Source organism: Lycium barbarum, chromosome 6 (assembly GCF_019175385.1).
Source record: "Lycium barbarum isolate Lr01 chromosome 6, ASM1917538v2, whole genome shotgun sequence".
In the NCBI taxonomy this organism is placed as follows: Eukaryota; Viridiplantae; Streptophyta; class Magnoliopsida; order Solanales; family Solanaceae; genus Lycium; species Lycium barbarum.
This window is the reverse complement of record NC_083342.1, coordinates 5,512,347-5,536,958: the sequence shown is the minus strand read 5'-3', so window position 1 is coordinate 5,536,958 and position 24,612 is coordinate 5,512,347. Positions and strand designations below refer to the sequence as shown.

Sequence of the window (24,612 nt, the reverse complement as noted above, 5' to 3'; positions counted from 1 at the left end):
AGTGAAGACACAAATTATCAGTGACCTCCTACATAATATATGCAAGCCTTACGTGAACAATTAGGTAATCTTTTCAAAAGAACCGACCAATTCAAAAATTTACAAGGTCTTCGAAATATTAAAAGCACAACTTAAAGAACAACTCATTGTATTAATGTAGCATTCATTATTTCATTAAATTCTCATCTAGCACCCAATATTGTGCATGTCTGACATAACAAGTTATATTAGCTATTCCTAATTCTCTAGGAACTGGTTAAATTACACAAAATACAAGTCATTGTACAGAAATAAAAGCGATTATGCAAAAAGAATATTCTGTAACACCGAGCCAAAGGCTTCAAATAACTTGCTATAAACCACGTACAAATCAAAGGCCTTTGATAATTCAGGTTCAAATGTCATTCTTGGTGAATATTGCAGATAGCAGCATTAATACTTTTACAATCAAACTCCATAGTCTTCATCCAATTCTCAAAGTCACCAATTTCCTGTGACAAAAACAAAAATATTGAAGCTACATATATCAACGCTACACAGAGGCATCTCACTTTAACAAGGCAGCCCCATCTAGTTGGTGGGCTATAGAAGATATATATTTCGATACGCGAAGCATCCCACATTTACACAAGACTCGGGTAAAGGTCGCACCTCAAGAGGTCTGATGTAGGAAGCCTATCCTGAAGCAAACGTTAATGGTTAATTCCACGGCTCGAATCCATGATCTATATCAGATCACAAGGGGACAACTTTATTGTTGCAGCAAGGCTCCAATTCGGTTGGGGTAAGCTATAGCTCACCAAAAGTCAATCAAAGGAAAATCTAATTCCCGAGAGAATCGTAATAGCTCTGTTGGTTAGTTAGCTGAACTTCCACCTTGTGATGGGAACAAACCCATGTCACGTGTAGAAAAATGAAAAGTCGAAGAGAGAGAGAAAAGAAGCAGCAAAGTCTGAAAGAAAAAAAAAAGAAAAAAACGACAAATAAAGAAAATAAATGTCAGACAACAAAATCTGAAAGGGAAAAAATTGGTACAATTTGGTGCCGCATGAAAAAATTTCTGCATTTCATATTTTAGGGGAAATTTTTAGTCAGTCTCTTTGCCTATAAATAGGCATCCCTTCCTAAATTGTAAACTATCCCATCAAACTTTCTTCCTTCTAATTACATGGTTAGACCATTTTTGCCTACTCCACGCCACACAAAGAACAACTTTATTATTAAAAAGAAGTTATTGATAGGATAAAGTTCAATAGAACAGGGGGATGCCTATTTATAGGCAGAGAGATCAGCTGAAAATTTCCTTTAAGAAATGAATACACAGAAAGAAAATTATGTGCGGCACTGCGATTATGTGCTAGTTTTCTTTCTTTCGAACTTTGCAGTATGACATTTACGTTCTTTATTTGTCTTTTTTCTCTTTCTTTTATGTGAATAGTGCATGTGATAGTATTGTATGTACGAATAATATCTCAACTGTATAAGGTGAACAACACTCACTATTAGTAAATAGTACTTTCACTATCAGTGAACAAGAACACTTTCACTATTGTGAATAGTATTTGAACGCCGAAAGCAAGGGGAGAAGCAGCCAAAAAGGAAAAAGTCATGGTCATGGTCAGTGGCGGAGCCAGGATTTCCGCGGAGGGTGTTCAAAATATAAAAAAGTAAACATCCGAAGAAGCCTAAGGGGGTTCAACATCTACTATATATACCTAAAAAATAATTTTAACCTTGTAAAAATAGTATTTTTTTCCGCCGAGGGGGTTCGGATGAACACCCTCGGCATAGTGTGGCTCCGCCACTGGTCATGGTAGATCAAACTAAAGAAGATGAGGACCATCCATATCTAAGAATCGCAAAGACATTATTTGTTGGAATTGGCATAAAATGGTCACTACATTAGTCAGCGTAGAACCAAACAAGAAGGACAAAGATCAATACAAGGATGATAAGTAGCAAATGTAACTGCTGAACAAGTTGGTGATGCGCTAATTTGTTGCGTAGACAGTCCAATAGAATCTCAGATTTTGGACTTAGGTGCATCTTTTCACTCTACCCATGCAAAAGATTATTGCATAACTATGTTGCTGGGAAATTCGGGAAGGTTTATCTAGAAGATGATGAACCTTTAGATATCGTTGGGAGCAGGAGCATTATATAAAGACTGCATAAGGGATGCTACGGAAATTGCAAAATATCAGACATGTTCCTGGCCTCGAGAAAAATCTAATATCCATGGGTAAAATTGATAGTGAGTGATACACAATAGTATTCATTAACGGATCATGGAAGATAACTAAAGGAAATTTGGTTGTGGCACGAGGCTCTGAAAACGGAATATTGTATGCAACTGCACTACAGAGGGATACTATAGCAGTGATTAACCATGATCGAGACTCAGCATTGTGGCATCGGAGTCTCGACAACAAAGTGCCAGACTCTGTATGGAAGACTGAAGCTGACATTTGTGAAGTCAAGATCAGCAGGAACATCCGCCTGAGCGAGCTCAAAATGGGCATTTCCGACCAATTTTGCATTTAGGAGTCGGAGTTAAAGACTGGGCAAAGGCTTGCTTTTGATGCCCTGCAGTGTTGACCAGCAGCGGGATGCTACTTATGAGCTGGTCAGGGACAGGTTCCGCTCAATCTTTGGATGTCGTGCCATTACTAAACCTCAGAATTGACCAGTTAGGTTTATGAGAAATTGTATTTATGGGAATCGGAGAAAGTGAGTTTCTCAAAGGTCGGAAGGACACCAAAGAAGAAAAACTTGGAACTAGTGCATACTGATGTGTAAGGACCAGCTCCTGTAAATTCTCTTGGAGGCTCACGTCATTATGTCACCTTTATTGATGGTTCCACGATCGGTCAAAGGTTAAAAGCATTTTACTCGATCCAACATTTTGCAATGGGGATCGTGCTTTATATAATTGAACTTCCTAGTTCTTCAAAAACAAGCTGAAATTTTTGTTATTAACGGTGATATTTGAGTCAACTTGTGCGCATCTCGAGCAATATACCAGATATCTGCTACCTCCCACCAGGCCAACTACCTACTAAATATGTCCACCAAGACTTACACAAGCAGAAAGAAATCACCTATCCTTTTCTACTTCGCGGAATTTCAACAAGGTGATATCTATTTTGGCTGGGTGTTAGGGCCTAGAAGCTACATATTCATCAGAAATATTCAACCTTGAAAAACATAAACACAAATAGCAATATGTACTGACCTTAATTGCAGTATTAATAGAGTGTGAAGCAGCAAGCCATTGATCAGTTTGCTTTCCAAATTGCAAAATGCTTGCTGCCAAAGCACGAATTTCCATTTCAATTCTCTTTTGCATTACAAAAGATTCTTGTACTTCTCTATTCACCGAGTCCACCAACAGCTCCGAAACGCGTCTTGCAGTTCGAATCGCATCCTTCTTCGCCTTCTCTGAACCAAAATTCAAGAAACCCACAACCCAATTTTATAAAATTCGAGAAACCCAGAAACCCAATTCGCAAAATTGGAGAAACCTACAACACAATTTTGTAAACTACCCAGTGTAACCCCACGGGTGAGGTCTGGAGAGGGTAGAGTAAGCCCCGAGGCACGGCGCGTAACCATGGGTATTTAATTTTTAGTATTTAAATAACTAATAAAAATAAAAAAATAAAAAAAAGATACATTAAAATTATAATTTTTTTTAAAGAAAATAATAAAATTAGTAGAAAAATGTACATCTAATTTTAACATTAACATGTGCACGAACCATTAAAAAAAAGCGAATGACATAAAGATGCATTACACCAATAACATGACTATGATGAAACATAATTAGAGTTGTAAAAATGATACTCTATCCTCATAATTCAAAGATAAAAATGCGATAATATAAAGTCATTGTTTTAAAACCTAAAACTAGATAACAAATTAATACACACTATAATACAAATAGCCAGAATAGAGTCTTCAAATCAATATCTAAACTAGAGCGATACAAAAGAAATTCTAAAACTAAAAACTATCTTGAAAAAGCTAAATAGAACAATGCTAAAAAAAATCTTGTAGAAAATAAAACATAAGAAAGAAAATGCAAGCATGGAAGCATAGGACACTGTGCATACAAAGTTCTAAAGCGTATCTGTCACTCCATAAACAACATAGAGAAAAGATTATGAAATTAGAATAAACAATTAGAATTTTTTTTTTGACTTTTTGAGATTTTTAGTTTGAGAATTTACTATGAGCGAACTTTTGGATATTTAACTTTTAAAAACAGATTTTTCAAGCAATTTTAGCTCAAATTTGGAAAAGTTCTTGGGGCTTATGCCTCGCTTGTACGCCTCGGTGCGTTTTTGGTGCGCCTCTCCCGGGGCTAGCTAGCCCTGGGGCTCGCCCTGAAAATGCCTTTTAAAACACTGTGCAGACCTTACCCCTACCACGTGGAGGTAGAAAGGCTGTTTCTGTAAGACCCTCGGCTCGAGTGCAACAAAGCAAAGTAGTAATGAAAGAGGAAATCCGGCAGTAAAGAAAACATGACAACGAATAAGGAAAGCAGTACAGAGCATACAACAAACAGAAAAGGAATAGTAACAACAGCAAAATAGTGCAATAGCCGATAACCAAACACAGTAAACAACATATGTTACCAGATGTTAAAAGCAAGAAACTACATGGAAAAGACTAATACTATTATGATATACACGGTACTTCAGGCTACCACCAAGCCTAATCCTGTCGAAAAGCTATACAGCGCTCAACTACCCACAAAACTTCTACCCTAATCCTCCGTACCCTACTCTCTAAGGTCATATCCTCAGTTAAGTTGCGTCATGTTCTGTCTAATTACATCTCTTCAATACTTCTTCAGTCTGCCTCTACCGCTCTTCATACTCCCCTTATCCAACGGCTCACACCCAATTTCGTAAAATCCACTAACCCAATTTCGTAAAATTCGAGAAACCCACAACTCAATTTTGTAAAATGCGAGAAACCCATTAACCCAATTTCAAGTTCGAACTGTTTAATTCCCTCAATACCCACAACCAAATGCCAAAAAAAATAAAAATAAAAAATTGCAAATGGATTTATGTATTTGTTACTGACCGGTGGATTCACGTAACTTGAGAGAAGAAGAATGGTGAGAGTTGATGATTTGAATAAGTGAAGCTTCTAAGCCATTAGCAACATCTCCTTGTTTTGATCGATCCATTTCCTAACTACACTGCAAAATGGAGGTTTTAAACTAACTTGTATTATTTTTGTGCTTAAATTATCATTATTTAAGGTTAAAATAGAAAGTTTAAGTTAAATTATTTCTAAATATATAAATGTATATTTTTTTGGAACAGACTAAAAAGGAAAGTGTATTACATAAATTGGACAAAGGGTGTAGTTCTTTTCTGTTTGGATGGTCATATTACATATTGTTTCATAATGTATCGCATTATATTGTATTGTTTTGTATTTTATCGTATTGTATTGTTTTGATGATTATATAACGTTTGAATAGATTGTATCATTTTTTGTCGATACATAATGTTACACATCAACTAATTGAATAATAAACCTATAGCTATAAGAAAAGTAGAGCTATTATAAAAAATTAAAAAAGGGTAAATGATAAAATAAGATTATTGGATAATAACAATAACAAAATACTCAGTGTAGTCCCACAAGTGAGGTCTAAGGAGGGTAGGATATAGTATGTCCGTATATCTTATTCCTATCTTTGTGGGGTGGAGAGGTTGCTTCCGATAGACTCTCGGCTCAAAAGAAAAGAAAAGAATTTGAAGCATCATATCAAGAAATAATAAGTAACGACGCGATCACATGAAAAGAGACTTTGTGTCGTTACATAAGAATAGATTTAACATAGAACAATAAAATTTAAGTAACAAGTAAATAAATATTGTTTTTTTTTTTTAAATAGTTACGTTTGTGTATTTGTGACTGACCAGTGGATTCACGGAGCTTCAGAGAGGAAGAATGGTAGGACTTGATGATTTCAATGAGTGAACCCTGTAAGCCAATTACATCTCCTTGTTTTGATCGATCCATTTCCTAAGTACATTGCAATGGCAGCTCAAATGAAGATGTTTTAAAGGGAAAACAATATAAATGTCCCTTAACTATAGGGTAGATTCAGAATAGTTCCTTAATTATGAAATTAACAGTTTTGATCCTTTAAGTTTGCCGCAAGTTAGCTAAAATGGTCCCTTCACTGTGAGGGTAGGTTAAAAATAGTCCCTCACCTATAATTCTGGTCCTTCAAGTTCGCCAAAAGTTTAAGCTTTTAGTCTCCGGCAAAATACTCATCGAACTTTGTTTGTTAGATTTGACAAAAATTATGAAAAGAGAGAGGAAATCTGTCACGACCCGGCTAGGGGCCGTGACGGGTACCCGGGGCTAACCACCGAGCACCACTCGTTCTGCTACTCACTATACTCAATAGGCTTTCTTTTGTCAAATTCATACTCAAATCATAAGAAAATCATTTGTCATTTGAGAACATAAATACTTTTATATACATAAGCCTCTCGGCTATCAAAATGATAATATACATATATATACCGTCGTAACCTTGTGAGACCATATGACCCACACTGCGTATCTACGAACCTCTACTGGAGTGCTAAACATAGGGATGGGACAGGACCCTGTCGTGCCCAAAATATATATATATATATATATATATATATATATATATATACACACACATGTATACCAAAAAGAATAATCATTGGCATCTCCGGAAAATGGAGTGCTCTCAAATCAGCTAATGACCCCTACGAGTCTGGATCACCTCCCTGTCTACCTGTGGGCATGAACACAGCGTCCAAAGAAAACGGACGTCAGTACGAACATTGTACTGAGTATGTAAGGCATAAGCAATAATGAAACATCAATGAAATGAGGAGCAATCTGTAACTGACTATGAATTATAGAAGAAATAATGCATGCTGGCTTACTTTCATAATCCTCATCATCTCATGTATACGTAAATATATATATATGTTGCCCGACCATATAAGAACGGTGTGATAATCAATAACATTAGCTTGCGTCCAAGCCTCCCGCGTCCGGGGTACCATATCATGCCGCCCACTAGTGGTGTCTGCCCATGCCATTTGGCCATGGTGTGTACGCTGCCCACCTTAGCGGTGACTGCCCTGCCATATAGGCGCGGTGTTATATCATCATCATAATATGCTCATCATAGTATGTTCATCATAATATGCTCATCACAGTATGCTCATCATAATATGCTCATCATGGTATGCTCATCATAATACATGCATAAAGACTCAAAGACAACTATACTTTATCGGGGTGACGTAAGGTCGTGATCCCCTGATTTCATTATGGAGCATTCATTGACATTCTGCCTCACCTTGAAGGGATTAGCATATAAGGTGAGTGTATACAATAACGACATCAATGGGTTATAGATAACATCATTAGCCTTATAGGAACATCATATCACGGATTCTAGAATCTTTAGACTTAAGCTTATCATCATCATTATCGTACTCATAATGTATCTCTTAGCTTATATAGCTATTTATGAACAAGGACTCTTAGTTTTCTTGAAGATAGGAATTTCATGAAGGAGGAGGAAATTCATGCCATAAGATCCATGCCTTAGAAAGAAAGGACTAGCCTCACAAACCTTTTCCGTTTAACTAATCTATCACTTGTTTGTTCTCCTTCAATGCCCACGTTTCTACCTTCAAGAGAAGTCGCATGAACATTAGCTAATTGATTACTCAAACGTGTTTACTAAAACTAAGGAAAATTGGGCAGCATTTCCTTCGTTTATACAACTTTTCCCATATTCTATATCAACTCTCAAACGTTCATAACAACCTTCACAATATGATAGACAACAATCATCATTCATTTACAATATCCGCATTTCACAATTCCTCTTCAATTTCTCCATAATTATTGTTATATCCCGTATTTTTTAACGTCAGATTAATTGCTGAGGTGGGACCCACACATCGAGATTTTTTTGGGACATCTGAAAATTCATATGAATCACATATGAGAAGTTAAACACAACTCAAGAAGGACCCTTGAGCCAAATCAAAGTGGAAGTCCTCCAAACGAATATTTTTAAGAAAACGTTTTCGGGTGATCTGACTTCAAGGGGCAAAAACGGTATTATAAGTTTGGAATTTGGAAAAGTATCAAGATATATAAGTTGTAGATAATTGAATTAGCTTTCTAACCATAGGTCGTGGGTGCCCAGGTGACGTCGGTACAAGGCGATATGAACGTTTTAAGGTCGAAAGGTCAGTGGGCTAGGCCCAACTCGGGACCAAACCGAGTTGGCCCAAAAAAAATCAAAAAAATAATAAGGCCCAAATTTGTGAGGCCCAACCGGCCATGGTTATGGCCCAAGCCCATATTACATAAAATTTGGTCAATAAATAAGATGACTAAGTCATCTTTATCACACAACCTCTAGAACATTCAAGAAGTTGAAGAACAAGAAAGAGAAGGAGAAAAGTTGAAGGCCATTTCGGCCAAAGGTAAATTTCCAAGGAAAAATTGACAAAAATTCTTCAAAAATCATTTTCTACCAAGTAAAGGGTGATTAACAAGGTGGAGTTGTTGTTGGAGCAAGAAAAATTCAAAATCATACAAGTTGTCAAGTTGTAGTCAAGTGAGAAGTTGAAGAAGAAAGGTGAGTTTTGATCTTGTTTTGTGTGTTATATATGGTTTATATGTGTTGTAGTATGCTAAAATGGATGAAATTCATGAAGGAGAGAAATATAGTACATGGCCGTGTGTATGTATATATGTGTAGGAGTCATGCTTCAATTATTTTAATTAGTGTTTGGTTGTTATTGTTGTGAATGATATGTGGAAAATGGAAGTTGAATGAATTTTGAGAAGTTGTAGTGTGTATGTTGGTGTTGGCCGTGTGGTTATGGTGAAAAAATGGAAGAGAATGAGTTAATTTTATTTAGTATGATGTTGTTGGAATATAGATTATGAGGTTGTTATTATTTTCATTAAAGTTAGAAAGTTTTTGGAAGAAGTAGTAAGTTGATTGAATATGGAAGTTGTTAGTATTGTTGTTGTTGGAATTGTGGTTGATATTTTGGCCGGGTTTGAATTCCCGGGATTGTTGTTGATTGAAATTAGTCAAGTTGAACTTGGTGGGATGGAGTATTTATAGGGGAAGTGCTGCCGAAATTTCGGTAGCCAAATGTTTCCTTAAGAATTCAACTCTAAGTACCCTAATAAGAGTTTTGGTAAACATGACCAATTTGCAGATTTTGACGAGATTGCGACGTGAATTTGGAATAGCAAAAGGAGCGGAAAGAGGTATGTAAGGCTTCACTCTTCTTTCTATGGCATGTCTTAGATGTAATAAGTCGAGTACGAGCCTCGGGGACAACCCTAGCCCCCGGAATCCGCACCTAAAGTTTTCCACTTTTCGTTCAATAGAATTGAACTAGAAAGTGTGCAAATGATGGAAAGACCTCTTAAACCCTTAGAACTTGCATAAGTGGGACCCGATTACCCTAGGACCCTCACAAGTAATGACATGACACTTAATATATGTAAATCATATACGTCACCCCATCCGGCCCGAGGTGGGCCCGCTACTCTCGGATGTTTCCTTACAGTCTTGCTTGACTTACTTAAAGTGAATCCAAAGGGAACTTTTATCCCGATTTCGTTACCAAATGATAAGTACTGTGACTCCTCTAACGAGGGCACTTCTATGACGATAATGATAACAATGATGTTAGATAAGAGAATATGCCTATGATACGTACTACCGGAACGACTCTATGACTAAGATGACTAAGCTAAGTATCTTATGTAAACATGAAAATGATAAACTAATTTTTGAATATTATTTATATTTCCTAGCTATGACTTTATTTTCTAAAAGATTTCAAAGTCTATGAACTGTCATCTATGATGCCCCGATTTCATTCTACGTTTACTTTAATATTATTCCCCGTTGATAGTCTCACCTTAAAATACTCGTTCCTTCAAGGTGAGACAAAGCGATCACGAGTATTCTATAATGTAATCGGAGGTTACCGACTTTACGTCACTCCGATGACTACATGATGCTTCTTTGGGCTCTCCTGCGTGCACATGAGATATATGTTTATAGGATACGTAAATGCATATAAGACATGTAAATGTATGTAGGATATGCGTATATATTTTTTAAAATATGCACATGACGAAAGAGCTAGAGCGCTATAGACGCTGATGTACCTACATGACACACGTATATGTATATGATAAAAGAGCTAGAGCGCTATAGACGTTGATATATGTACATGATATATGCATATGTATACGGGGGAAATGGAGGTAAGGGCAGAGCGTTATGAACGCATATCCACCTGATCAGTTGGCATTGCATGATATGATATCGTCCCGGACGCGGGATGTGTATATTTATGGTTAAATGGATCGGCTGCCGACGCCTCAGCAATATGAGATGTCCTATTTTATATGTATATGTATATGAACAAGGAAAGATTCTTAAAGGAAAGCTAAGTACGCATAGCACCTGCCAAGGGTATATATATATATATACAGATTATGTTTCTATCCCAGGACATGTGTTGTAACTCTCTTATGTCATTATACATGATTCATATTTTTTGTATATTACTATTCATGCCTTACATACTCGGTACACTATTCGTACTGACGTCCCTTCTTGTGGACGCTGCGTTTCATGCCGCGCAGGTCAGCAGACAAGCGGATTTGATCCTTAGAAGCTCTACCAACAGTGTTGACAGTGCTCTAGTTATTCCGGAGCCTCACTTCTTTGGTACTATTTTGTGTATATATATTCGGGCATGGCAGTACTCAGCCCTTTCTATGTATAAGTGTACTACGTCTAGAGGCTCGTAGACAGTTATGTACAGTCAGTTAAGTACAGTTAGATATATGGTGTTTTGGCATGTTAATGTTGATGTATAAGTGATAACGAAGTTTATTAGTCTATGTTCAGAATGACGCCGCTAATGTTAATGTTCAAAAAAAAAAATGGCTCTGTTTACATGGCTTGCTAAGAGGTAAAGGTAAAACGATAGACAAGGGGTGCTCGGTACAAGTATCGGGTACTCGTCACGGCCCCTAGACGGGTCGTGACAATTATGGACATGGTTTATTATTGCATTTTCTCACATATAATACTTATTCCATGTTCTAAATGTCATTTGTAACGTTTTTACAATCACAGTTCATCAATGATCATGACTCAATCCAAACCCTTACTCAAAAATGTCACTATTCACACTTTCATGACCCATTTCCTATATCTTTCTACAATCCAAGTGTTTCAAATTTTCCGTACCTTAAATAACATGTAAATATCATAAAACTTACCTTAGATATTACAGGAACAAGCCTTGAGTGGTATTACTCTTCTTGCACCAAACCCTAGTTCACTTCTCTTGAAATTTCTTGGCTTAGATGAACTTCAATGTGCTTCACACTCTTGATTTTTGTTGGTTTGATGAAGTTGATCATCAATTTCCTTTGGTTTCTTGTATATGGGATGTGTGGAAGCTTCTGGAGAATTCTTGAGTTGTGTAGGAGAAAAATGGAATGAAATAAATGTGATTGGGTCACTTATTTAAAACTTAAAATCTGTCCCGACGAAATTCTACGGACAATTATACGGTCCGTATAAATTTATACGGTCCGTATAATTGACCGTAAAATTGCTCCAGTGATCACCAGTAAAACTGGCCGTATAATTTTATACGGTCCGTATAAGTGACCGTGAAATTAACCCTTCAGCACTTCATTCTGTGACACTCCTACGGTCCATTATACGGGCCGTATAACATTATACGGTCCGTATAATCGACCGTACAACCCATCAGTTCACTGAATCTTATTTTCGTCACTTCGTTTGTTCTCCGATCCTTATGGAACCTTCTTAACACTTGTTTATCACCTCATTAACAATCTAAGGGTCGTTATAACTCTTCTCCAAAGCACCATTTAGTTATCATTAACTCGTTACTCGTAATTTCTTTCCGATACACATTGTATGCCTTGCCTTCTCTCAGCAAACCTTCTTCTCTTGTTTCAAATGCCTTTGAAATCTTAATTAGGGTCGTCAAACATTGTTCCTTTCTTATTAAAAATATCGTATACTCGTATTCTTCGTTAGTCTATTCACTGTACGCAAATGGGGAATTTTCCGAGGTGTAGCAAAATCAATGAGAACTCACATTTAGAGGTATAAACTACTAAATAAAGGGTCAAATACCTCGAGACAAAACCAACAGTCGTCCGTCGATTATAGTGCAAAATCGAGGAAAACACCAATAGACTTGATAGTGTAAGAAAATAATGTCCCGGAATACAAAAACAAATAGGCTTTGTCAATTAAAACTGAGGAAGTTCATCAGCTTCGTAAAATACACTGGACTCAGTTTTTATTGAAAATCCGGTATAAAAATAAATACTTTCATTGTAGTGAATTTTTTAAAAAAACAAATAGTTTCCGCGCAGTTTTACCCGAAAATAACCGACAAACGTCTGTTGGTTTTCATAAAATAAAAAATAAAAAAATCATTGACTTTCTGAAAGTGTTCCTTGATTTTTTCCGTCGGTTTTTGCATAGTGACATTTTTTTGTAGTTTTTGCTATTTCTAATTTATTTCTAAAGCTTGGTGTATTTTACTTAGCCGAGGCACTCCCACGGTTTTAACCGACAGAGTTCATCCGCTTTTGTATTCCGAGACACTATTTTTTGACATTATCAAGTCTGTTTGGTTATTCCTCAATTTTTCCCTATAACCGACGGACGTCCGTCGGTTTTGTCCCGAGGTATTTGGCCTTTTCTATAGTAATGTGTACCTCTCAATGTGAGTTCTTGCTAATTTTCCTTTTTTTTTGTAGTTCTCGTCAAATCTAACAAACAAAGTTCAATGAATATTTTGCAGGAACTAAAACTATTAACTTCTGTTGAACTTAAAGTACCAAAACTGCTAAGTCCTTTCTTAGGGACTATTTTTAACCTACCATCATAGTTAAGGAAACATTTTTGTTAACTTGTCAAACTTAAAAGACCAAAACTGTTAAGCGCACAGTTAAGGGATTATTTTGAACCTACCCTCATAGTTAAGGTTTTAAATCGTATATAAGCTTAAATTGTCAGAAGTTTATTGAACTCCGAATTGAGTCTTACAGGTTTCAGAATGTACACATGTGGCTGATAGACCGTTTCAATTTGTTTGTCTCACTTTCTTTATTAGCCGTCTTAAAAAAATGCTTCTTTCCTATTCTTTTTTTTAATTTTTCACATGGAATATTTAAAACCACGAGATTAAAGGATATTTTGGTACATTTTACATATCTTTAGTTTAAGATCATAAAATTTAAAAGTCGTCTTTATTTCTCAAACTTCATGTCAAATCAAAACCAGACAAACAAATTGAAACAGAGAGAATAAGTTTTTTCAGTTAAGCTCGATGAAGAGTTTGTTTTACTATCAGGTTTATTATTTTATGTCCAAACACAATAATTTTCAAATATCCTTTTTAGCTTTAAATACTCTTTTCTTTTTTTAAACTTCAATCAAATATTGTTCAATTCTCTAAGTAGGAGCCATTTTTTTCAAAATTTCTGAAATTCTTTTTGTACTAAAGAAAACAGTTAGCATAAATTGAGTTTTTAAATATTTGCGAGCGGTTTGCGGTAATTGAGCTTTTCTTTGAAAAAATGCCTTGACTTCATTGAAAAATGATTTTTCAGAAAACTATTTACGGTTGGTGTGGATGAAGAAACTTGAAAAACATTCGATTTTTGTTGAACTTGAGTATTGATTGTGGGTCTATTGATTGTGAAGGTTTGAATTGAATCTAACATTGATAATTGTTGCGATTGGTTTTATATTGTTGGATGTCAAATGTGGAGATATTTGAATCAGTTTTGAAGCAAAAATATGTTGGTGACATTTCTCATAAACTTCTTGTGATCCGCAAGAATTTGTGACAACGTGTCAGGGTCGGCTTAATAATATTGAGGGCCTAAAGCCAAATTTCAGAGAGAGGTCCTAATTTTTATTTTTATTTTTAACAAAAGAAAGATCGTCATATATATTTTTATTTAAAGTTTACTCCTCTAGCCTTTTCAAATGTGAAGTCATTAATTACTGCTTTATAATCAATTTTTTCTAACAAATCCTTTTCAATTGATAATATAGGTAATCTAAATTAATTAGTTCCTCATAGTTCTCTTTTGGCATAACTTGATTCATATTTTCGAGTGAACATATTTAAATTGAATAAATTCTAATAATAACTAAAACAAAAATATATTCTTGTGAAATAAGAATATCAACAATCACAAATTTTCAATAAAAAATATATAATAACGTTAGAATAATAAACATGGCTCAAAAAATTAATAAGTTAATATAATGATATCGAAATAGTGTTGCGTTGCTTCAATATAATGATTATTTGTCAATGCTTGAAATTTTGAAGCAGACACTAAAAGGCAAATCTTGATATTTTGTAAGGAAATACAGTAAGTTTTGTCGTCGTTTGAGAATTGGGAGACTTCAAAATATCTATATATAATATAAAGCTAGGCATAGACAAGGTGATGTGACACCTCTCTATGACCTCCATTCATATTTATATTTTTTTGACTTTTCTCTATTTTCTTTTCCTGCTAAATTTATATATCTTTGTAATAACATTAAATGAAACAATAATTAATACCCTACTTTTCTCTTTAATTTTTCCAAAACCTCCAAATATTAATTACCAGCACTTCTTAGTGGACAACAACAGTTTTCATTTTAATTAAGGGATAATCGTGCTCTTTCCATTTGGAAGATCAAAAGCCTCAACGGTTTTCCTTTTTCCCATTCTCTTTCATTGTGAATTAAATATCATTGGTCTGTTAAATATATATGTGAAACAGAGAGGAAGGTAACTCTATGATTGTGAAGGGTTGAAGTTTTATGGATGATCATCACACTTTAAGAAGATTGGTTTCATAGTGTATTTTAAAAAGGTCAGAAATTAGGTATTTTAGTTTCTTGGCTTGATATTAATTATTACATCTAACTTTTCTAGACCTTGGTAGCCAGATTCAAAATGAAAGGAGTTCCTTTTTTAGTATTTATTTATCTATTAGTTTTACTTTATTCAATTTCTTATTCATTTAATTGAAATGTAATCAATTTTTGCTTATTTAACTACTATGAAATAATTGTAGCTTATTTCATGCTTGCTTGGCGTTTGATTTCATCTTTCTCTGTTACTTTTATTTTATTTTCTTTTTAATTCAAATTTTGGCAGATATGAGTTTAAGCATGGAGATTCCGGTAAAAAGATCTTCTTCTTTTTTCTTTCTATTTGACTATCGGAGTATTTGCTTTGAGCTGAGGGTTTATCGGAACAACCTCTCTTACCTTCTCAAAGTTTGGGGTAAGGTCTATGTACATGCTACCCTTCCTAGACTACGCTTGTGATATTACATTGAATTTGTTGTTATTGTAGCAGTATTTGTCTTAGAAGTTGAATTCACTTTTCGTACAGTTGGCAGTGTAGTTAAAATTGTGAGAATTTCTTTAGTGAATTTGGATGAGAGATGAAAGGAAGACGCTGAGGTAAGCAACAACAATTAGAAAATAATAATATACGTCACAGAGAGAGGAAAAGAAAGAGGAAGGAGAAAAGATAAGAAGATAGAGAAAAAAAGGCTACAACAAAGATGAAATGAGAAAGTAAAGAAAATAAATGACACATTGTTGTAGGAGCTTGGTATCCAAACCATCACGATTCAAAGTGTGTGATATGGCAACTTTTTTTTTTTGTCCGTCTTTCTCCCTTTTTAATTTTTTTTCTCTAAATGAAAAAAGAAGAAGCAACTAGCTACAAAATAAGACAAGTTAAATAACTTCTTATACTAAAATTAAATATATCTAAAAATATAGGAGTTATACTTAGCAAAATTCTTCTAAAGTTGCATTAAAATAATAAAACATATGTTTTTATTTTCTTCCTAAAAACGACTTAAAGTCCTAGCTAGATTAGCAAAAATATTGAAAAGGAAATGGGAGAATATTCATTATCCGAGTCAATAATATGTGAGAAGCATCTACAAATAAATTTGGATTGCCTCCTGTTTGAATTTTTGTGATTTGCTAAAGCATCTTCGTGGATGTAAAATTCCAACGGAATTTATTACTGTTTTTACCTTGGGACTTACATCTATCAAACTTTTAATTTTCTTTTCCATGTCAACAATTCATAAATAGTGGATCATTCCCTCCGTTTTTTGTCAATAGAAACGCAATATACTGACTGGATGATATCATTCCATAAAAAATAAAAAATAAAAATCATTCTCTTTTTAAATTTTTTCTGTTCTTTTATTTTGTAACAGCGCGAAGCACGGACCAATTCACTAGTTGAGAATAAGAATAGTGATAGGAGAATGAAAAAGGTTAATATAGGAATAATAATATGGGTCCATGTTAATTGTTGGGATATAAATGAGGCAACAAAATGAAGGATACTGCAATAATCTAGAAATTATTCCATTGGTCCCCGTATCAAAAGGTAAGAAGTTATTTTATTCCATTCAGAGGCGGATTCAAAATTTAAACTCTATGAGTTCAACCTTAAGATTCTTAGTGTAAACCCGTTGTATTTTAAAAGTTATGTGTTCATGTCTACTATTTATTGCAGTTTTAATAAATTTTTACATATAAATTTATATTCCGCGTCGAAAATTGGGGGTTCAATAGAACCTCCACCTAGCATGCTAGATCCGCCACTGATTCCATTGCTTTGACTGCCTTATGGTTGAGCCGGCAGTGCAACTTGTTCTATAGTTACTATATCGCTAGGAGTTATGACAAGTCTATTCATCAAAAACTCATGGTGATCCGCCGGAACTTATGAAGAAATTATTTTGAAATTACCAAAGAATTTATATTAAAATCCGGATGATCTATCAAGATTTTCACTAATCCTGGTGATTTGGCTATGAGTTGTGGCAAGAGAGATCCTTTTGGTGATCCTTCGAGAATTAAACTCCTACTTCTCACAGAGGTTTCCTTCATACAATTTATTTAAACATGATTAAAGTTCCTTTATCCTTTTTGGGGGACTGTAGTTACCCCTTCTGGGGCATATTAAACTATAATATATCTTGATGTTATCATTATAACCAAAAAAAATACTCAATCTGCAATAATTTAATATGTCAAATGACAACCATGGTCTATAAATTAACTTTGTACTTTTATCCCATATGATTATTTTACTTTTTTTACTCTGATCCCCATATAAGGGCTAGAAATAATTTTTTTCCTTTGTAAAATTAAGTGCTATGCACTAAAAGCGTAAAATTATATTGACACAATCAAGTCATTTATGAAACAAGTACAAATACATTTCTATAATTGTTTTTTTGGTAAAAGTTTCTACAATAGTTATCAATGATAATTTGATACAAATAATAACTAATGTGCTATTACAAATTTAACAATGCTGATATAACTTGAGTCCCTTTCTTTTATGGTATGACCCTTTTGCAGAACATACTATCATAGAATCTATCAAAACACATGATTATCTAATAACCATCAGAAGGGGAAAAAGAAGAAAGAAATAACACATGATTATAATCTTATTATCAAGAAATAATATAGGATGTATCCTACTTATTTAACTATGAATTAAGTCATAATAAGACAACTTGTGAAAGTAACCCAATTGATAATATAATAGAGATGTTTACCCAATAAAAATAAAGCAAGTACAACAATTTGCAGTAAGTCATAATCTATCAAAGGTCAGTACAATCATATTTCCCTTATTATAATTCTAATAAAATGGGATGACAACTATTACTTTACTTTACTTTACTTTTACTTTTACTACTACTTAGAAGAGGGAGTTCGGTCGTCCCTCTGTTGATGGGCCTCATAAAAAAAAAATTGGGCCCTATATTAAACAGGCCATAAAAAAAATTATAAAAAATAATAATTATGGATTACATATATATTAAATAAAAATTAATATTTAAAAAAAAAAGTTAGCCCCATATTAAACATCATGCGTATTCGTAGCAAACACTAATATAATAAAGTTTTAAATACAAAACATAAACTAAAAAATTATGGATCCCATATATATTAAACAACAACTAATATTTTAAAAAATAAGTGGGTCCCATATTAAACACCATGCATATTCGTAGCAAACACTAATATAATAAAGTTTTAAATACGGAGCATAAACTACAATATTATATTAGTAGTATTTTGAACATAGTATCCCATATTGACAAAATCAAGTAACATATATATAAAAAAAAGGGTGCAGATTTTGTATTCTTAGCAAACACTAATATAATAAAGTTTTAGATATGGAGCATAAATTACAATGTTATATCAATCGTGTTTTGAACATAGTACATATAAATACGAACATAGTATCCCATATTGATAAAATCAAGCAACATATAAAAAAAAAAGGTGCAGACTTTGTATTCTTAGCAAACACTAATATAATAAAGTTTTAGATACGGAGCACAAATTACAATGTTATATCAATCGTGTTTTGAACATAGTATATATAAAAAAAAAAAAAAATGGGCCCCATATTAAACAGGCCCATTAAAAAAAATTGTAAAAAAAAATTGTCGGCCTTATATATATTAAACAACAACTAATATTAAAAAAAAAATGTGGGCCCATATTAAACAAGATCCAGTATTAAAAAAAAAAAAGTTGAACCCACCACATCCAAACTCACGGGAAAAAAAAGTGAACCTCATATTAACAAAATCAAGCAATATTAAAAAAAAGAAATCGTGGGCCCCATATTAAACACCGTGCGTATTCGTAGCAAACACTAATATAATAAAGTTTTAAATATGGAGCACAAACTACAATGTTATATTAATCGTGTTTTGAACATAGTATCTCATATTGACAAAATCAAGTTGTTATGTTCACTAAATATACTTAAAATATTTATATTTTAAAATTAAATAGAATTTAATACAAAAGACAACATGACAAGTAAAATGATCTAAACCGAGAATATTTACTAAAAAATTAAAAAATAGTATTTCTTCTATTAGATAAAAAATCAATTTCTACAACAAGTCTTCTCTTTTAAAAAATATTAATAAATTTGCCGATTTTGTATTCGTAGCAAACATTAATATAATAAAATTTTAGATACGGAGCACAAACTATAATGTTATATTAATCATATTTTAAACATAACATATACTCTCTCTCTCTCTGTATATATATATATATAATCACTATTCAAAGACAACTACATACACATAGATGCATTATAATCTAAAATGCGCACGGGCATAAGCCGTCTAGTTGCCAGAGAAACTTGTGTTCTTATTGAATTTGTAAATGAATCAACTAATAAAGTAGTTACAAACATTTTTTTTTTTTGAGTCTATAATCTATGTTTTTTCCCCCTTTTTGTATGAATACAATGTATATTTGATCATGACTTCAACTCAAATAAGCAATTTCCCAGCCAAGTTAGCAACGTAAAACAGTAAATAAAAACTGCACAGTCTACGGCTACCCGCAAGAAAAATCAAGTCATTATTATTAACATACATTTTAGCAGCCATTTTTCACAGCCAAATTTGAAAATAAGTTGTCGACTTGTTAAAGACAGCCATAATTATTCTTTATTTCTAACCTATTTCATATCACAATCACTAGTCCCGCCCCTGATCGAACCTAGGCAGGTCTAAAGACACCCAAAGACGAACTATTATTGTACCAATGCTACAACACAAAGTTATAGGACCTTCATAATCAAGTTGTTGTCAGAGTCGGTCTCTATGTCGAGTTCTATCACAAGATCACGACATAGAGCTTCGATCAAGAAGAAGAAAATTGTATACTAGACCGTCCCTTACAGGAGAACGAAGCAAGGATTACTTCTTATGGACTAATTGAGAATGATTTTGATCTAGTTCATAGTCTATAAGTTAAATATATAAGTAAAGTTTGGAAAATAAGTTGAGTCTCCAGATCAAGAGGTTGAGCTCTGAATTTTAAAAATAGAAGGCATCCTGGTGGGATTCTGATTTAGTTCATGGCCTATTAGAAGTATAGAAAGCGTTCACATGTGATCTCACGGACGGAAAAAGATTGCAGTCAGTTTGATAATGATCGAGTGACATTGTTTCTCATGCACGAAAGACACATGTCAACTTTACATCAAAGAGGGTATAAAGTATTGGTACTAGTTTCTATAACTAACTAGATGTGGTGAAGGTTTATCCACCTCACAAGGGAATCAAATTCAATGGAATAAAGCCAAGGCACTCTTGTTGGAAATGTCAAATTGCATTCTTCTATTTGTCAAGTTTATCTACTCATCTTAAGCCAATGCTGATGTATAAGAAAAGGTTTCTTATGGGCTCCATGATGTTAAAGTTGCAGTTTTTCAAGAAGGCCAAAGTCATATTTGGACCTCTGAACTTGTCCTGATTATTCATTTAGACCCTCCAACTGAAACGTTAACCATCTAAATCCCCGAACATAAGATAAACTGTGTCATTTGAACCCCTCGTGCTGCTGGGTACACGCGTGAAGCTCACTTGCAGTGACATGGAAAAATAGACCAATAAAAATAAGTCATGTCATGTTACCTGTTTTAAAAAAAAAAAAAAAACCATGTCAACAAATTTTTTTTTTTTAACAAAAACTCTATTTAAATAATTAAAAAAAATTGAAAAACCCAACCCATTCTCTCCGATATCCCACTCACCGCCGCAGCTGCCTCCACCGCTACTGCCGCCGCTGCCTCCTCCGCCGCCGCCTTCTTTTTTAAAATTTTTAATCATTAAAAATTAATTTTAACAAAAACTCTATTTTAAAATCTATTTAAATAATTAAAAAAAATTGAAAAACCCAACCCATCTCTCCGATAGCCCACCTTGCCGCCGCAGCTGCCTCCGCCTCTACTGCCGCCGCTGCCTCCTCCGTCGCCGCTTTCTTTTTTTAAATTTTAATCATTAAAAATTAATTTTAACAAAAACTCTATTTTAAAATCTATTTAAATAATTAAAAGAAATTGAAAAACCCAACCCATCCTCTCCGATAGTCCACTTCACCGCCGCCACTTCCGTCGTTGCCCCCGCCACCGCTTCAAAATCTATTTAAATAATTAAAAAAAATGGTGTCGTTTTTCGTCAGAGATTTGTTTAAATAGATTTTGAAGTGGAGCAGCGGCGGCGGTGGAGGAGGCAGCGGAGGCAGCAGTGGCGGTGATGAAGTGGGCTATCGGAGAGGATGGGTTGGATTTTTCATTTTTTTAAAATTATTTAAATAGATTTTAAAATAGAGTTTTTGTTAAAATTAATTTTTAATGATTAAAATTTAAAAAAATAAAGCGGCGGCGGAGGAGGCAGCGGCGGCAGTAGAGGCGGAGGCAGCTGCGGCGGCAAGGTGGGCTATCGGAGAGGATGGGCTGGGTTTTTCAATTTTTTTTAATTATTTAAATAGATTTTAAATAAAGTTTTTGTTAAAATTAATTTTTAATGATTACAAATTTTAAAAAAAGAAAGCGGCGGCGGCGGAGGAGGAGGCAGCTGCAGCGGTGAGTGGGCTATTGGAGAGGATGGGTTGGGTTTTTCAATTTTTTTTAATTATTTAAATAGATTTTTAAATAGAGTTTTTGTTAAAATTAATTTTTAATAATTAAAAATTTTAAAAAAGAAGAAATTTGGTCTCTCACGCTCTGTCTAAAGCAGTGAGCTTCACGGATGTGCCCAGCTGGCACGAGAGGTTCAAATGGCACAGTTTATCTTATGTTCGGGGGGTTCAGATGATTAACGTTTCAGTTGAGGGATTTAAATAAAAAATCAGGATAAATTCAGGGGTTCATCTATGACTTTGGCCTTTTAAGAATTGCCAACTAAAAATTTCCGTCATGCCAGATCAGCTCCCTACAAGCACATACTTTAATCTACAAGGTAACCAAAATAAATATCTAAAGTAAGATTTTTTTCCCTTTTATACCCGACCCCCACGAGACCTACATGGAAACAGAAATAAAGAAAGAAAGAGAAAACACAATCACACTATAGCTAGACATTATAAGGGGCTAGGCACAAATACCACATCAAAAAGCATAGAAACCTCATACTATTTTTGCTCCACCCCTACCCCACCAGTCCAAAAAAATCTCTTAATAAGTGGACCACTTGTGGCTACTTGGCAAAATCAGATAGGGAGGGTTACAAAATTTTGATAACATATTTGCTTTCCAAATATGGAGTGTGAAGCAGCAAGCCATTGATCAGTTTGCTTTCCAAATTGCAAAATGGTTGCTGCCAAAGCACGAATTTCCATTTCAATTCTCTTTTGCATTACAAAAGATTCTTGCACTTCTTTATTCACCGAGTCCACCAACAGCTTCGAATCGCGTCCTTCTTCGCCTTCTCTGAGCCAAAATTCAAGAAACCCACAACCCAATTTTATAAAATTCGAGAAACCTTGAAATCCAATTCGCAAAATTGGAGAAACCGACAATACAATTTTGTAAACTACCGAGTGTAATCCCACGGGTGAGTCTGAGAGGATAGAGTGTACGCATACGGTAGGAGCAAGCCCATGGATATTTAATTTTTAGTATTTTAATAATTAATGAAATAAAAAAAATAAAAGATATATTAAAATTATAATAAAAATTGGTAGAAAAATGTATATATCTAATATTAACATTAACATGTGCACAAACCATTAAAAAACGCGAATGACATAAAGATGCATTCCACCAATAACATGACTATGATAAAACATAATTAGAGTTGTAAAAATGATATTCTATCCTAATAATTCAAAGATAAAAATGTCATAATATAAAGTCATTGTTTTAAAACCTAAAACTAGATAACAAATTGATGCATACTATAATACAAATAGCCAGAATAGAGTCTTCAAATTAATATCTAAACTAGAGCGATACCAAAAGAAATTCTAAAACTAAAAACTATCTTGAAAAAGATAAATTGAATGATGCTAAAAAAATCTTGTAGAAAATAAAAAATAAAGAAAGAAAATGCAAGCATGGAAGCATAGAACACTGTGCATACAAAGGTCTAAAGCGTATCTGTCACTCCGTAAACAACACAGAGAAAAGACTATAAAATTAGGATAAACAATTAGAGTTTTTTTTTTACTTTTTGAGATTTTTAGTTTGAGAATTAACTATAAGTGAACTTTTGGATATTTAACTTTTAAAGATAGAATTTTCAAGCAATTTTAGCTCAAATTTGGAAAAGTTCTCGGGCCTTACGCCCCAAATGAACGCCCATAATGTTGAGGTTTATGCCTCACAATGCTTACGCCCCGCTTGTATGCGCAAACCTTATCCCTACCTCGTGGGGGTAGAAAAGCTATTTCTGGAAGACCCTCGGCTCGAGTGCAGCAAAGCAAAGTAGTAATGAAAGAGAAAATACGACAGTAACGAAAACATAGGCAACTAATAAATAAAGCAGTACATAGCTTACAACATACAAAAAAGGAATAGTAACAACAGTTAAATAGTGCGATAGCCGATAACCAAACACAGAAAACAACATATGTTACCAGATGTCAAACGCAAGAAACTACATGAAAAAGACTAATACTATTATGATATACACAGTACTTCATACTACCTACCACCAAGCCTAATCCTGTCAAAAAGCTATACAACGCTCAACTACCTACTAACCTTCTATCCTATACCTCTTACTTAAGGTCATGTGCTCAGTAAGTTGAAGTTGTGTCATGTCTTGTCTAATTAGCTATTCCTAATACCCCCATATCCAACCTCTCACACCTCCTTACACCTAAGGAAAATCCGAGAAACCCCAAAACCCAATTCGCAAAATTAGAGAAACCCAAAACCAAATGCAGAAAAAATTAAAATTTCAAATGGATTTATGTATTTGCTTCTGACCAGTGGATTCACGTAACTTAAGAGAGGAAGAATGGTGAGAGTTGATGATTTGAATGAGTGAAGCTTCTAAGCCATTAGCAACATCTCCTTGTTTTGATCCATCCATTTCCTAACTACACTACAATGGCAGCTCAAATGAAGAGGTTTTAAAGAGAAAACAACATATATGGTCCCTTAACTATAGGGTAGGTTCAAAATAGCCCCTTAACTATAAAATTAATAGCTTTGGTCTTTTAAATTTGCCACAAGTTAGCTCAAATGGTTCTAGGTTAAAAATAGTCCCTTAAGTATGCACTTAACAGTTTTGGTCCTTCAAGTTAGCCAAGAGTTTAAGCCTTTAGTCTCCGAAAAATATCCATCGAACTTTGTTCGTTAGATTTGACAAAAATTATGAAAAAAGAGAGGAAATCAACGAGAACTCACATTTACAGTATACACTACTAAACAAAAGGTCAAATACTTTGGGACTAAACCAACGGACGTCCGTTGATTATAGTGCAAAATCGAGGAAAACACCAATAGACTTGATAGTGTCAGAAAATAATGCCTCGGAATACAAAAAGTTAAAACCGAGAAAGTTCACAGGCTAGGTAAAATATACTGGACTCGGTTTAATTGAAAATCCGGTATAAAA

The 24,612-nt window shown here is 34.1% G+C and overlaps 1 protein-coding gene and 1 pseudogene across 1 annotated transcript; both read right to left on the bottom strand.

The window, feature by feature from the left end:
• Positions 1-146: 146 nt before the first annotated feature.
• LOC132600593 (biogenesis of lysosome-related organelles complex 1 subunit 1-like) lies at positions 147-5,264 on the bottom strand. Its single transcript, XM_060313862.1, has 3 exons — positions 5,098-5,264; positions 3,236-3,441; positions 147-491 (listed from the first exon to the last, which is right to left on the bottom strand). The coding sequence occupies exons 1-3, from the start codon at positions 5,201-5,203 to the stop codon at positions 402-404; spliced, it is 402 nt and encodes a 133-aa protein (XP_060169845.1). The 5' UTR covers positions 5,204-5,264; the 3' UTR covers positions 147-401.
• Positions 5,265-21,948: 16,684 nt separating this feature from the next.
• LOC132599485 (biogenesis of lysosome-related organelles complex 1 subunit 1-like) lies at positions 21,949-24,129 on the bottom strand (annotated as a pseudogene).
• Between the last annotated feature and the right edge of the window lie 483 nt (positions 24,130-24,612).